General features: G+C 36.1%; 1 protein-coding gene across 2 annotated transcripts in view; it reads left to right on the plus strand.

Annotated features, from left to right (window-relative positions):
• Window positions 1–15,007, plus strand: part of LOC112050699 (uncharacterized) — a 52,151-nt gene extending 37,144 nt beyond the window's left edge. For both annotated transcript variants that reach the window (XM_024089024.2, XM_052890443.1), the window contains exons 6-10: window positions 4,597–4,730; window positions 6,347–6,482; window positions 7,138–7,244; window positions 11,523–11,656; window positions 13,349–15,007. In XM_024089024.2, the coding sequence (XP_023944792.2) occupies window positions 4,597–4,730; window positions 6,347–6,482; window positions 7,138–7,244; window positions 11,523–11,656; window positions 13,349–13,445 (608 nt within the window). In that variant the 3' untranslated portion in view covers window positions 13,446–15,007. The remainder of the gene's footprint in view (window positions 1–4,596; window positions 4,731–6,346; window positions 6,483–7,137; window positions 7,245–11,522; window positions 11,657–13,348) is intronic.
• Window positions 15,008–15,912: the final 905 nt, after the last annotated feature.

The raw sequence follows: 15,912 nt of genomic DNA on the forward strand, positions 1-15,912 counted from the left end.
TACATAGAATATTCGATTACTGATCGATCTTTGGCTGTTTCGTCAAAAGAATCGATTCTTTTTATAAATTGTTTTTATTACAAATTTGATAAAATTAAGGTTTAAATACTTTCAAATGAACCGTTACTCCATCTTTTACTAAACTACAAGTTTTTGGCCGTTTTTTATGTCATATAACTACACAAACCGGCATTTTTAGGGAGCTCTTTACACGACGAAAACGATTACAACAATGAAACATCGATTCTATAGCAACAGTTTTTATAAACGCGTTAGATCAATCAACAGAACTATTTTTTTTATTCATTCAAGTAAAACCTCTGCCGAAATGTGCTAATCCGTGCACTTTTAAAGACTTGCGGCCAATTAGTATTCTGCCTTGTATTTCAAAAATTTTAGTAAAAGTTGTTTCGCAACAGGTAATAGAGTATGTAGAGATAAACAGGATCTTACCAATCATTCAATCCGGTTTCCGAATAGAACATAGCACAACAGCAGCAATTGCAACTGTGTTAGATCATATATTAACAGCTCGAGATCAGGGTAAGCATAGCTGGGCACCGTTAATCAAATAGTTAGTTTCGTTAATCGTTAAACCGCTACAAAAAAAGTTAGCTTCGTTAAACGTTAAAGCGTTACATTCCGGAAGAATTAACGCAAGTTAACGTTAATCGTTAATCCGTTAATATGACTGTGTAATATTACATTTTTATATCATTGTGTGAGATCACCATTGGAAAAATAAGGATGAGCACTGGGGAAAAGTGTAATTTGTTTTTTGTTGATTTTATCTATATTTAACATAAATATAGCAATTTGTTGATTTCTTTGAAAAAAAAATCATTCATCATTTCTTACTTCTCTGAACCTGTTTTTCGCGTCGCGCGGTAAATAGTAGGCATGGGATTAACGATTAACGGATTTCTGCATATTAACGGAAGTTAACGGATCCGTTAACATTTATAAAAGTTAACTTAAAAGTTAATCCGTTAATCAAAATGTTAACTTCATTAATTAACGACTAACGTATTAACGAGTTAAAGCCCAGCTATGAGGGTAAGTTACTTGTTCTTTTAGATTTATCCAGAGCCTTCGACTCCATAAATACAACTCTGCTTCTTGCCACCATTCCACGTGGGCATGATTTGTATAGTTATTAGGATAAGTTAGCTTAAGTTCCTTATTGTATTTTTTCACTCTCCTTCTTTCAAAATTATCTTTTTACGGTTTTGATATATAGGCAATTAAATGGTTTGACAGCACGCAACGCTATAACTTAAATAAGACAGTGGTTTGCACTGGTGTTTGAACACGAATTCGTTGTTGGTTGGTTTACTGGTGTTGGTTGACACGAATGGTTTACTTCGGCTGCACTCGGAAGGAGCGACGCTATCAATCAATCAATCAATCAATCAATTTTGTTTATTTGCAGATACATGCATTATATATACAGGTGGTCGGTAGATGTAGATGGTAAATGTATCTTGACAATTTGGCATGCAAATTATTTATTAAGTATTTAATGATTCAAATGACAATTTCACCATTTAAAATTTACATCTTTACAATTTAAATATGTATGAAAATAACAATAATATCAATTTAAATACTCATTTACACTGTAGAATGCCTGTTGAGTTAGGTATTTATATAAATTATTTTTAAAGCAATTTATAATCTTTTCTTTCCTAATTTTTTTGGTAACTTATTATAAATTCTTACTGCCGCAATGAATAAACTATTATGGTACAGAGTAGTTTTATGTTGTTCGCATCTAAATTTATCATTGTCGCGTTTATTTTCATAAGGTATAAATATTTTTTTGTTATTAACTACAAACATGACTACTTCATAAATATATAATGATGGTACCGTTAATATTTTTAATTTTTTGAAGAACGGTTTACAACTGTCTCGTTACAATATTTTTATAAGTTAACATTAATTTATGCTAATCGACCGCACGTAAAGTGCGAGTCATTTCACTACTTATGTTAAATGCCGAAAGGCGTAATTATACGACTAAATAATATACCAATTTTAGCAGGCTCAAAGGTGATTACAAAAATAAGAAAACTAATGTCGAACGAAGGTTATGATTCACAACATTTGTCAGGACAACTTAGTTAACAAATCAAACTATAACCAAAGTAAGACCCTACAATGGCAGAGAATGACCTTGAGTGAAGTCACGCACTTGTGAACGTTGTGTGTAGGGTTAAAGGCTCCTTTGACTGTTAACAAACACTCCCCTTTTCCAATCAAGTCATTCTCCCCGCCTATCCCAAGTAACCCATAAATAATTTTAAAATTACACAACAAGAGGTGTGGACGGCTCGAACGCCACGAGCACACTGAAGCCGTCCGTACCGCAATTCGTTGCAACGCGGCGATAACACAATTAACTATTTAAAGGTTAAGGTTTGGCTTCTTGGGCTCGAAACCTTGGAGTAACGCACTGGGGCGAGTTCACAATTAATTACTAACTTATTAGACTAGCTATTGTAAGACTGTTCGGTGCTCTGTAGTGTCAGTCTCAGTCGCTGGGCTTGGACAGGTACTACAAGGTACGCTCTAATGCCTCTCTTGCTCTGGGGTTCCAGGTTCATCTTCTTCTTCTTCTTCTTCATTTTCATCTTCTTCTTCCGACTTCAGGCTGGCCCAAAACTACGAGCCATCTGGTCTTCCCTCACCGCAGAAGTCGAGCCCAGATTCTTAAGGGCCCTGGAGCGGGAACCAGCATAGACCTACATCCTACGTTCAGGCCAGTGAGCTATATACTATAAGATACCTAGCGCTGTGTTGGCGCATTTGAAAAAATATACGACCTATGACCCTGAATTATTTTATTTATTATTATTCAAATGAATTAAACTCTCACGCCCAGTACAATATAAATATATATAAAAAGCCAAAGGGAAAATAAATAAACTTACTTAAATACGCAAAATAAATAAAGTTAAATATACATTACATAAATACGTATATGCACCGGGCGGAGGATTCACCCCGGCAGGGAGACCAAACGGCCGGGGTTCAGGGCGACAGGTGGAGAAACCGGCGGACTATCCTAGCCGAGTCCAGCAAGACCGCTTTTTGCATCTTGCCTGCGAGCGAACTGCCACGGAACCCCAGCCGCCTCAGATGGTGAGCGAGGCTGACTGGGATCAAACCGTTGGCAGATATAACGATGGGGATGATTTCAGTGGACTCCACATGCCACATGGCGGTAACCTCGTGAGCCAGATCTAGATATTTACGTTTTTTCTCTGTCTCAGCTCTCACAAGGTTCTCGTCATATGGAATTGTGATGTCCACTAAAAACACCCTTGACTGTGCCCGGTCCAACACCACGATGTCAGGCTTATTCGCAAGAATAGTCCTGTCCGTGATAATGGACCGTTCCCAATAGAGCCGGACTCCGTCGCGTTCAAGCACTGGCACCGGTGTGTACTTGTAATAAGGCAACCTCTGGTCCAGGAGACCGTACGTCAGAGCAAGCTCTTGGTGAAGGATTTTGGCTGCTTGGTTGTGTCTGTGCAGATACTCAGTGTTGGCAAGAGCTGAACAACCCGAAAGCACATGTCTGAGTGTCTCGCCGGGATGGCGACAGGCTCGACAGATGTCGTGAGTGCCATCCTTCAGAATGTACTTTCGGTAGTTCCGCGTCTTTACCACCTGATCTTGTATCGCAAAGACAAACCCTTCGGTTTCCCCAAAGAGGTCACCGAAGCGCAGCCACTGCACAGACGCTTTTTTACTGACATGGGGCTCATGAAGAGCCTTAAAAAAGCGTCCGTGCAGCTCCTTCCCCTTCCATACGGTCTCCCGGTCAGAGATGCTCTGTACCACTGGTTTTTGCCATTCGCTGTTGGCCAAGGATAGCGGGGTGAGTCCTTTATCTATCTTATTATATTATTATTTTTTATATTTTATTATTATTTTTACCTGTGGCATCTAGCCCACTGGGTAGACAAGGGAGGATAAATGTATCAAATACTGTTCTTTTAACTTCTTTATTATCATACTATATATTATAAATGCGAAAGTTTGTTTGGATGTTTGTTTATCTTTAACGCTGCAACTTTTGTTTTATATTTTATTCATTACAAGTTAGCCCTTGACTACAATCTCACCTGATGGTAAGTGATGATGCAATCTAAGATGGAAGTGGGCTAACTTGTTAGGAGGAGGATGAAAATCCACACTCCTTTCGGTTTCTACACGGCATCGTACCGGAACGGTACATCGCTTGGCGGTACGTCTTTGCCGGTAGGGTGGTAATTAACCACGGCCGAAGCCTCCCACCAGCCAGACCTGGACCAATTAAGAAATCCTCAATCGGCCCAGCCGGCGATCGAACCCAGGACCTCCGTCTTGTAAATCCACCGCGCATACCACTGCGCCACGGAGGCCGTCAAAACTACTGAATCGATTTGGCTGAACTTTAAAATAAAGATATAAAATACTATGGATTAACACATATGCTTTCATCCCAGAAAAATATATGGTTCCCGCGGAATTTGTGAAAAACTCCACGCGGACGAAGTCGCGGGCGTCTGCTAGTTTATAATAAATGCTGCGTATTTGTTATAGGTCTGAGCCTGCTGCGGTTCGCGGTGCTACAGTGCTACCAGCGGCCGGTGATCACTCGCTATCTGGTGGAATGCGTGCGCCTGGTCACCAGGAGCGACGAGTACAAACGTACGGGCGACATTGTCTTCACTGAGGTATCTATTACATTATTTACTAGCGGAACCGTAACAATACAGGGATAGATAGTCTATGACACTCACTAATAACGTCGCTTTCTAGTGGTAAAAGAATTTTCAAATTCGGTTCAGTAGAACCAGACATTTGATAGGTACAATGTCACTCAGCGGGCGATGGAGCGAGCTATGCTTGGAGTTTCTCTGAGTGATCGAATCAGATATGAGGAGATCTGCAGACGAACCAAAGTCACTGACATAGCTTAACTAGTCACGAAGTTAAAGTGGCAATGGGCGGGGCACATAGTTCGAAGAGCCGATGGACGTTGGGGTCGCACGGTGCTGGAATAGCGACCCCATACCGGAACGCGCAGTGTTGGGCGACCTTCCACGAGGAGGATTGAGGATATCAAGCAAGTTGCAGGAAGTTAGTTTGGAAGTCGACGCAAGAAGCAGTGGACGTCTATCAGCTGGTGACTCAGACTAATTAGATAAAGACCTGCCTCGCAAGACATTATTTTTCTGTCAAAGTATATGATCAACGATCTTATGCGATTATAAACACTGTCTCTATAGAATCGACGTTTCATAGTTTACAATCGTGTCCGTCGGTTAAAAACCTCCGTAAAAATACCTTTTTGTGTAATTAAATGGTGTAAAAAACTAACAAAAACTGCTAGTTTAGTATAATATATGTATGAAATCTAAGCTCGTTTTCCTTAGAAAATGGCAGAAAATTTTGTTTGTGATTTTGGGTGCGATACTAGTCCTTATGTATTTAGTCTGAGGCTGGTGATGATGATGATGAGGTAAATACGCCCGTAATAGTTACACCAACAGTTACACCAGCTGTGTTTACACCAATATTTGTTGTATTATCGCAGGTGGACTGCCTGAGCGTCAACCTGCTGATAACTTGCGTACTGAATACTGATAGTAGTTACACCAACAGTTACGCCAGTTGTGATTACACCAAGAACTTCGTACATAATATTTATACTCGTGGGTTGAATCCCTTTAGAGACAATGCGCCAATAGTAGTTACACCAACAGTTACGCCAGTTGTGATAACACGAATATTTGTTGTATTTACACCAATAAGCTCGTACATAAGATTTGTACCCGTAGGTTGATTCCCTTGGCGACAATGTGCCTATAGTAGTTACACCAACAGTTACGCCAGTTGTGATTACACCAAGAACTTCGTACATAAGAATTATACTCGTGGGTTGAATCCCTTTGGAGACAATGCGCCAATAGTAGTTACACCAACAGTTACGCCAGTTGTTCTAACACGAATATTTGATGTATTTACACCAATAAGCTCGTACATAAGATTTGTACCCGTGGGTTGATTCCCTTGGCGACAATGAGCCTATAGCAGTTACACCAACAGTTACGCCAGTTGTGATTACACCAATAACTTCGTACATAAGATTTATACTCGTGGGTTGAATCCCTTTGGAGACAATGCGCCAATAGTAGTTACACCAACAGTTACGCCAGTTGTGTTAACACCAATACGCTTGTACGTAAGATTTGTAGTCGTAGGTTAATTCCCTGTGTGACAATGCGTCTATAGTAGTTACACCTACAGTTACGCCAGTTGTAGTTACACCAATAATGTACTGTCGCAGGTCGACTCCCTGGGCGACAACCTGCTGATAGCGTGCGTGCGCGCCGGGGACAGATGCGCCAACGTGCTCCGAGAGTTAGTGCGCGCGGAGGAGCACGACGTGCCTCTGTTTGACGTGCACCATGTGAACACTGACGGTGAGAGTGTACCTCATCATCATCATCGTCGTCATCCTCATCGTCATCGTCATCGTCATCGTCATCGTCATCGTCATCATCATCATCATCATCGTCATCGTCATCGTCACCATCATCATCATCATCGTCATCGTCATCGTCATCATCATCATCATCATCGTCATCGTCATCGTCACCATCATCATCATCATCGTCATCGTCATCGTCATCATCATCATCATCATCATCGTCATCGTCATCGTCACCATCATCATCATCATCGTCATCGTCATCGTCATCATCATCATCATCATCGTCATCGTCATCGTCATCATCATCATCATCATCGTCATCGTCATCGTCATCATCATCATCATCATCGTCATCGTCATCGTCATCATCATCATCATCATCGTCATCGTCATCGTCATCATCATCATCATCATCGTCATCGTCATCTTTAACTTCAATCTTTATCGTTTGAGACACGTGATATTTTAATTTCTTAAAATGCACTTATAATACTTCTAACACCTTTTTTCATACAATTCAAATTTATACCTTCCAAATCCAGTTACGGGATCTAAAGACCTCACCACAGACAGTTAAAGTACGGGGTCGAAAGACCCAGAACCAAAAGAAATCCTTCTTTATATAAATGTATTTGTGTGTTCAGGTTACACAGCTCTCCACGAGTGCTGCGCTAAGCACAGCGCGAGTGCACCGCGCGTGCACTCCCTGCATGTGCTGCTACAGCACGCCGCCGCCGACCGCTGCAAACAGGTCAGTGCACAATAGCCTCAGACCAACTATTGTATAGGACCTGCCTCGCTAGATGTTACTTTCCTGTCAAAGTATATGATCAACGATCTAATGCTATTATAAAAGCTGTCTTTATGGAATCGATGTTAAATAGTTGTAATCGTGTTCGTCGGTTAAAGAGCTCCGTAAAAATACCTTTTTGTGTAGTGTAATGGTGTAAAAACGTACAAAAACTTCTAGTTTATTATAAGATATATACCAAATCTAAGCTCGTTTTCCTCAGAAAATGACAGACATTTTTGTTTGTGACTATGAGTGTGATACAGGTCCTTCTATAATTGGTCTGAGACAATAGCACAGTGGACAATAGGGTAGTTGCAGGGGCTTAGCTAACCGCCGTCAATCAATCAATCAATCAATCAATCAACCAATCAATCAATCAATCAATCAATCAATCAATCAATCAATCAATCAATCTACCAATCAATCAATCAATCAATTTTTTATTTCGCCAGAATATGGTTTATTTACATAGGTCTTATATTATATTTAAACACATATCCTGCCATAGTTGGCGTGCAAAAGTTAACAGATCTTACAAATTAATTTACAAATTAAAAATTTACAAATAATAAGTATCTGCCATTGACGACTCTAAGTCTTACAAACTATAATATAGGTATAATTCAAATTATGCATTAACTTTGACGGCCTCCGTGGCGCAGTGGTATGCGCGGTGGATTTACAAAACGGAGGTCCTGGGTTCGATCCTCGGCTGGGCAAATTGAGATTTTCTCAATTGGTCCAAGTCTGGCTGGTGGGAGGCTTCGGCCGTGGTTACAACCCTACCTTCCGGCAAAGACTTACCGCCAAGCGATTTAGCGTTCCGCTACGATGCCGTGTAGAAACCGAAAGGGGTGTGAATTTTCATCCTCCTCCAAACAAGTTAGCCCGCTTCTATCTTAGACTGCATCATCACTTACCATCAGGTAAGATTGTAGTCAAGGGCTAACTTGTAAAAAAATAAAAAAAAAACTAATAGGTGCTTATAAAAAAAAATAGATTTTCATCAAAATAAGCTCAGTACATGAGAATAATGATAAATCACTGGAAAAAAATATTATTTGGACATTTCTAATCAATAGACGATCACATGCCAATTAAAATATTTTAACCTTTGGAAGATCAACACTTGATAAAATGCATGTTCTAGGCACTTATATTTACATGAGGCATTAATATAATATTTTGAAACAGGGGTTGAAAGTTGACATCGATTTTTACGCGGACGAAGTCGCGGGTGTTAGATTTTAGGTAGTTATAGTTAGCTATAGTGTCTTAAATAATAATAAATCAATTGAAATATTGGACGTTAAAGTCAGAATACTTAAATTCATCAATTAATGACTTTTAAAACTGTAACTAGAAAGTGTATATTATTGTCTCAATAATATTACTATTATTACTAATCAGTTTAACCACTTGGGTTAAGTAGTCATTACTCAAAAGGGTATTTCATAAATTAAAGAAAATAGTAACCAATTAAAATATGATCTTTATTTATCCATTGTTATACTTTATTTTACCAATTCTACTGCCCGTTCATAACCTAATAACTGCTGAGAAAGAAGGGCAAGAAAACTCAACTGTTATGCCTAAAATACATATGATGACAATTATAGATATCGTCTCTAACACTAGGTATAATGCAATAGTCATAAATGAAGACTTATCAACACATTAAACACATTACATCAGTTGTAACATTATGATATACCTACAGTTAGAACAAAGATGGTTTAATACAAACAGTATAAAATATACTTAGCTTCTGAGACATCAGCACTATCAACACTTATTGCCATAAAAACACTGGGCAATACCATAGCTGGGCACCGTTAATCAAATAGTTAACTTCGTTAATCGTTAATCCGCTACAAAAAAGTAGCTTCGTTAAACGTTAAACCGTTACATTCCGGAAGAATTAACGCAAGTTAACGTTAATCGTTAATCCGTTAATATGACTGTGTAATATTACATTTTTATATCATTGTGTGAGATCACCATTGAAAAAATAAGGATGAGCACTGGGGAAAAGTGCCATAATTTATTTTTAGTTGATTTTATCTATATTTAACATAAATATAGTAATTTGTTGATTTCTTTGAAAAAAAAATCAATCATCATTTCGTACTTGTCTGAACCTGCATTTCGCGTTGCGCGGTAAATAGTAGGCATTGGATTAACGATTAACGAACTTCTGCATATTAACGGAAGTTAACGTGTCCGTTAACATTTTAAAAAGTTAACTTAAAAGTTAATCCGTTAATCAAAATGTTAACTTCGTTAATTAACGATTAACGGATTAACGAGTTAATGCTCAGCTATGGGCAATACTTATTATAACAACGTTAGTAAAGTAACTACTGTACAACACAAAACTCGAACATAACTAAATGAGAACTAAGTCTTGTCAGCCATTTAGTCTCTTTATATAGATACTACAAACAAGTGGGATCTTCCATTGAAAGTCATACCCACACTATTAATTTTACGATCATTACATAATCTAAATCCAAACTATACTGCTTAGTCTATGTAACTCAATATTGCTTATAAAATACACAATTAATTATCGCAGTACAATAATCTTTAAGAGAATAATTAACTTTTATTAATCAAGTAGGTACATAAATAGGCTAAACTTATTATAAAAATAAAATATAAGGAAATATCAATACAACTACAACTACAAAATTAAAATAAATTAAAATTAAAACTAATACCTAAAAATATTTATCAAAATTTGCCGCCCAGAAGGACCTCGCTCTGGGGGAACCGCCTTCATGATCACGGTATCCCCTACGCCAGGTAAGTATAAATAATATAATCTTTAATAATTATCAAATATATAATGTCATTAGACTTGTCGACAACTTTACAAATAGGTAACTATTCTATGTAACTTATTATATTTATTTATTATAGGACTCAAAAGTGATATACAAATATAAGAAAACTAATGTCGAACAAAGGTTATGATTCACAACACTTGTCAGGACAACTTAATTAACAAATCAAACTGTAACCAAAATAAGACCCTAGACTGGCAGAGTGAAGTCACGTACTTGCGAACGATGTGTGTAGGGTTAAAGGTACCTTTGACTGTATACAAACACTCCTCTTTTCCACTCAAGTCACTCTCCCCGCCTATTAGAAGTAACCCATAAAGAATTACACAACAAGAGATGTGGACGGCTCGAACGCCACGAGCACACTGAAGCCAACACGAGATCGAGCGACGTCATATCCGTCACAGACTACTATTTCCGACACTAAACGGCGATAACAAATTCTTTAAACAATATTTAAGGAATAGTAGTACCGATATATTCTAGAAGAATACCACTAATGTAATCTACAATATCCTCAGACCAATTATTGTATAGGACCTGCCTCGCTAGACGTTACTTTTCTGTCAAAGTATATGATCAACGATCTAATGCGATTATAAAAACTGCCTGTATATAATCGATTTTAAATAGTTGTAATCGTGTTCGTCGGTTAAAGAGCTCCGTAAAAATACCTTTTTGTGTAATTGAATTGTGTAAAAAACGGGCAAAATCTTATAGTTTAGTATAAGATATATACAAAATTTAAGCTCGTTTTCCTCAGAAAATGACAGACAATTTTGTTCGTGACTATGAGTGCGATACAAGTCCTTCTATAATTGGTCTGAGACAATATCCCAAGCATCATGGAACGTCTACTCGTTAGGTTACCATGTATAATGACATACATTATTCATATTTCAATTTAAAATTAAACAGTAGAAATATTATGAAAATAATTAAGAATAATCTCATCGAACAGTTAAATCATGATTATTTTAACACGGGCGTCGCTAGTCTATACTAATATTATAAAGAGGAAAACTTTGTTTGTATGTTTGTTTGTTTGTTTGTTTGATTGTAATGAATAGGCTCAAAAACTAATGGACCGATTTTAAAAATTCTTTCACCATTCGAAGCTACATTATCCACAAGTAACATAGGCTAAATTTCACACAAATTAATTAATTAATTTAGCTACACAAGGTGTAAAAAATCAACCAGAAAAGTAGGGTAGGGGTAGGTAGGAGTAGGGTAGGGGTAGGGGTAGGCTAGGGGTAGGGTAGGATAGGGGTAGTTGAAAGTTTACATCGAGTTTCACGCGGACGAAGTCGCGGGCGTCGCTAGTGTTAAATAAAACAGGATATTGTTCAACTAGCTCAATTTTTTTTTTCCAATGATCTCTCAGGACCGCAAGGGGGGAGAGACTCCCCTCCACCTGGCGGTGAACTCCGCCAACTGCGAGCTGGACATGATCCTCATCTACTTCCACAACGTCGACCGGAGCGAGTGGTTCCAACTGGCGCACGTCGAGAACAGCAGGTATACTTTTTTTTTTATTCTTTACTAGTTAGCCCTTGACTACAATCTCACCTGATGGTAAGTGATGATGCAGTCTAAGATGGAAGCGGGCTAACTTGTTAGGAGGAGGATGAAAATCCACACCCCTTTCGGTTTCTACACGGCATCGTACCGGAACGCTAAATCGTTTGGCGGTACGTCTTTGCCGGTAGGGTGGTAACTAGCCACGGCCGAAGCCTCCCACCAGTCAGACCTGGACAAATTAAGAAAATCTCAATCTGCCCAGCCGGGGATCGAACCCAGGACCTCCGTCTTGTAAATCCACTGAGGATACCACTGCGCCACGTAAAATACAGTAAAAGTGTTCAGATTATCCAATAAAAATGGGATTAAATTCATATCCGGTGTAAGCTGTCAATGTCATGTAATATTGTCAAATATCACTAAGACACAAGTTAAGAGAAACATTATATCGTAGACAGAGAAGCATTAAACAAGAAATCCTTAAATTGCTTTAAAAATGCCATATACGAACGCTACGCGAAGATATTGCCCTATAAAAAATTTAAACCCGCACTTAGAAAGTGGCTCATTAATTATGGATTTTATTCAACTAGAGATTTTTTTAATTATAAAAGCAAATAAAAAACTATGTATTGTGACATTTTTAATATTTCAATTTTTTTTTGTTTGTATTTATTAATTATGTTTATCCTATGACATTGTAAAGATTATTATTATATTATTATATTATTATTATTTGACATAAGTACTCGTACCTGCACAGATTGTAATTTTTTACTTGTTCTAATTTTTATTTTTTGATTAATCACCTGCTATTGAATTCATTTCTTTTTATATTTTGTTAATAGTATTTGTAATATAAACTGTTGTATGCCAGAACTGGCTGAATACATTAGAATGTATGTGTTCTCAGCAAAATAAATGAATGAATGAATCACTGACAATCTGTCAGGGTGTGAGTTACATTACAAGCATATTGCCATCATAAAAATTCTTAATTAATGTTGTCAGGTAATGAAAAAAAAAATACATTTTATTTATTTAAAAAAAAATGCGAGTTTTAATTTTTTTTTTTATTTGTGTTTTAAGCCTCATATTTTTTTGTTCGTTTAAGATAAAAATAATTCGTTCTGCTTATTTGACACTCGGAATAAAGGCCCAGCCTCCATACAAAATTGGGACATGTCCTTTATCTTGTAAACAACGAATATTACCTATACAAATAATAATGCCCGTCTATAATCTGGTTAAAACTATCAAAATACTTGCTCAAAGGCAACCGCCATGTGGAATGTTGAGTCAACTATTATTGTTCCGATAGTTGTTTCAGCCAATGGTCTTATAGCGAAAAGCTTCGACCAACACCTTAAGAAGCTTTCGCTTAACTGTTGGATCAAGAGTCGGATACAAAAGGCAGTGATTCTTGAGACGGCGCGTATTGTGAGGAGGTTCCTCACTCTGGAGCCCTGACCACCGGTTGCTTGGGCACCCACAAGTCCCGCAGCGGGAGGGTTTATTTTTTATAAATTTTTGATAGAGTTTTGTATTATATTTTTACATTGTTAAAAATTAAAAAAAAAAGATAAATAAATAAATGAGAGATAAATAATGCGTCTCAGTGTTGATGCCTAGTGCATCTCTTGTATAAATTATCGGTTGATTAACACTGTTTATTTTTCCCTTTTTCAGTCAAAAGAATCCATTACAGGACGCGAAGTCCGCCAAAAAGTCGAGACCGAACTATCCGCGGGAGATATTGGACTTCCTGCAGAGATGCCGGAAATAACAACGAGATATCAATTATAAGAATTATTGTTAACAATATAAATATGTTTAAAATATGAACACGATAAAGTTTTGTTCACATCCCTGAACAAAACTCGAACTGAATTATAAACTCGGTTTTTATTTACCTCGCCTCACGGCTCGTGCCCTAAAACTACCTCGTTTAAAATGGGTTTTTTTAGCCCCTTGCACTATTGTTATTGTATACTATTATTATTATTGTTATTGTATAGGTAGGTAAAAATGAAACAAATTAACTAAATATTACTAACATAGAATTAAGAAAATATACAGGAAGAAAATTTTTTTAGTGCGGATATTTTTATATTTTGTACATAAACAAAATTTAATGATCACGTATTTTTTCTTTTTTTTTTTAACTCAAAAATAACAAAATTATCGTTAGCTAAAGTTATTTACTTTTGAACAGAATTTTAGGGTCACCCTATTGTGCGTTTATTTTATTTTCGTTTGATACCTAAAGAACGTCACCAGATCACTTTTAAGCTGAATATATCTTGTTTAGTAATAATATGTACATTATTTTGTTATTTTAGAGACATAAATTAAAAAAAAAAATTACATAAAATGTATCGAACTGTTTGTAGATTTATATTCTATTAAAGATACAGAACCACGAAAAAAAATATCCGCAGTAAAGACCGAATCACCCTGTATAATATTTTGTAATTAGGGTAAGGTTTATAGGAAATAAAAGGCTTTATTATTATTATTATTATAGGTAGGTTTCAAAAGCATGTTTTTAAATTTTATATAAATTGAGCCTCGCCTAACGGCTCGTGTAGTAAAAATACCTCGTTTAAAATGGTTTTTTTAGCCCCTTGTGCTATTGTTATTGTATAGGTAGGTTTCAAAAGCATGTTTTTAAATTTTATATAAATTGAGCTTCGCCTAACGGCTCGTGTAGTAAAAATACCTCGTTTAAAATGGTTTTTTTAGCCCCTTGTGCTATTGTTATTGTATACTACTATTATTATTGTTATTGTATAGGTAGGTAAAAATGAAACAAATTAACTAAATATTACTAACATAGAATTAAGAAAATATATAATATTTTGTAATTAGGTTAAGGTTTATAGGAAATAAAAGGCTTTATTATTATTATTATTATTATAGGTTTGTTTCAAAAGCATGTTTTTAAATTTTATATAAATTGAGCCTCGCCTAACGGCTCGTGTAGTAAAAATACTTAGTTTAAAATGGTTTTTTTAGCCCCCTGTACTATTGTTATTGTATAGGTAGGTTTCAAAAGCATGTTTTTAAATTTTATATAAATTGAGCCTCGCCTAACGGCTCGTGTAGTAAAACTACCTCGTTTAAAATGGTTTTTTTAGCCCCTTGTGCTATTGTTATTGTATACTACTATTATTATTGTTATTGTATAGGTAGGTTTGAAAAGTATGCTTTTAAATTTTATATGTATAAATTGAACGTTGAAACTTGAATCACATCACATTGTTACTAATGTATGTATGAAAATGTTGTGGTTAATGTAAATATGTAAATATATTTTAATATAAGGATTTTGAAATTAAGATCAAATATACAATATATATATTTAAATTTTATAAAAGTTATTTTATTTTATATCACATACATCTTATAAGAAAGAAAGAAAAAACGTTTATTAAAAAACAGTACTGTACACCAATAATCATTATTGTAGTGTGTAGATCTCGCAAATGACAGTTTCCAAACATTCCAAACATTCGGGTAAATAGGGTCAATGTTAACTAATTTATACATAAAAGCAAAGATTGTCTAGATATTTGCAAAATAAATAAAATTATAAAATTTCAAAATCGACTAAAAATCTTTTATCGTAATTAGATGGAAATTCATACAGTTTTAGTTTCCTTACAATAAATGTGACATTTATTAATAAATGAACTATAAGCATAAACGCACAAATAACAAAGATATTATAGTAATTTTGTTTGAACGCACATACAAATCTAACGATCATTATATTGCCTATGACGTCATTAGTTCGTGCCATTTTGTATGGGGCGTTTTTCAGGGATCCGCGGCAGCGCCGCAAATCTGACCCTTTAAATCCCTGTAGCTCCGAAAGTAATGATCGCAGATACCCTGTTACGTTTACAAAATTGCTTTACTATTAGCATACTCTTAATTTATCTACAATTTAAAAAACTGTCATCATCCCTATTTGTTCACATTTTTTATTTTTTATGTTAGCTGTGGCGTCACACGGGTCTCAGCTGAAAATCAGCGCCGTGTATTATGCTTGTATGTAGTGCTCGGCATATGCTGAGGCCTTTCTTTTTTAAGGGTTACAGACAGACATGCTGTCTTTAGGGAAGGATACTGTTTGTAACTTTTAAATTTGAATAAATTTATTTTCTTTCTTACTAGGAAGGATTTTATTAAACAATAAAAAAATAAATTAATTAAACTAATAAAAAAAACCCGACTGCATAAATTAT

Source organism: Bicyclus anynana, chromosome 27 (assembly GCF_947172395.1).
Source record: "Bicyclus anynana chromosome 27, ilBicAnyn1.1, whole genome shotgun sequence".
Classification (NCBI taxonomy): Eukaryota; Metazoa; Arthropoda; class Insecta; order Lepidoptera; family Nymphalidae; genus Bicyclus; species Bicyclus anynana.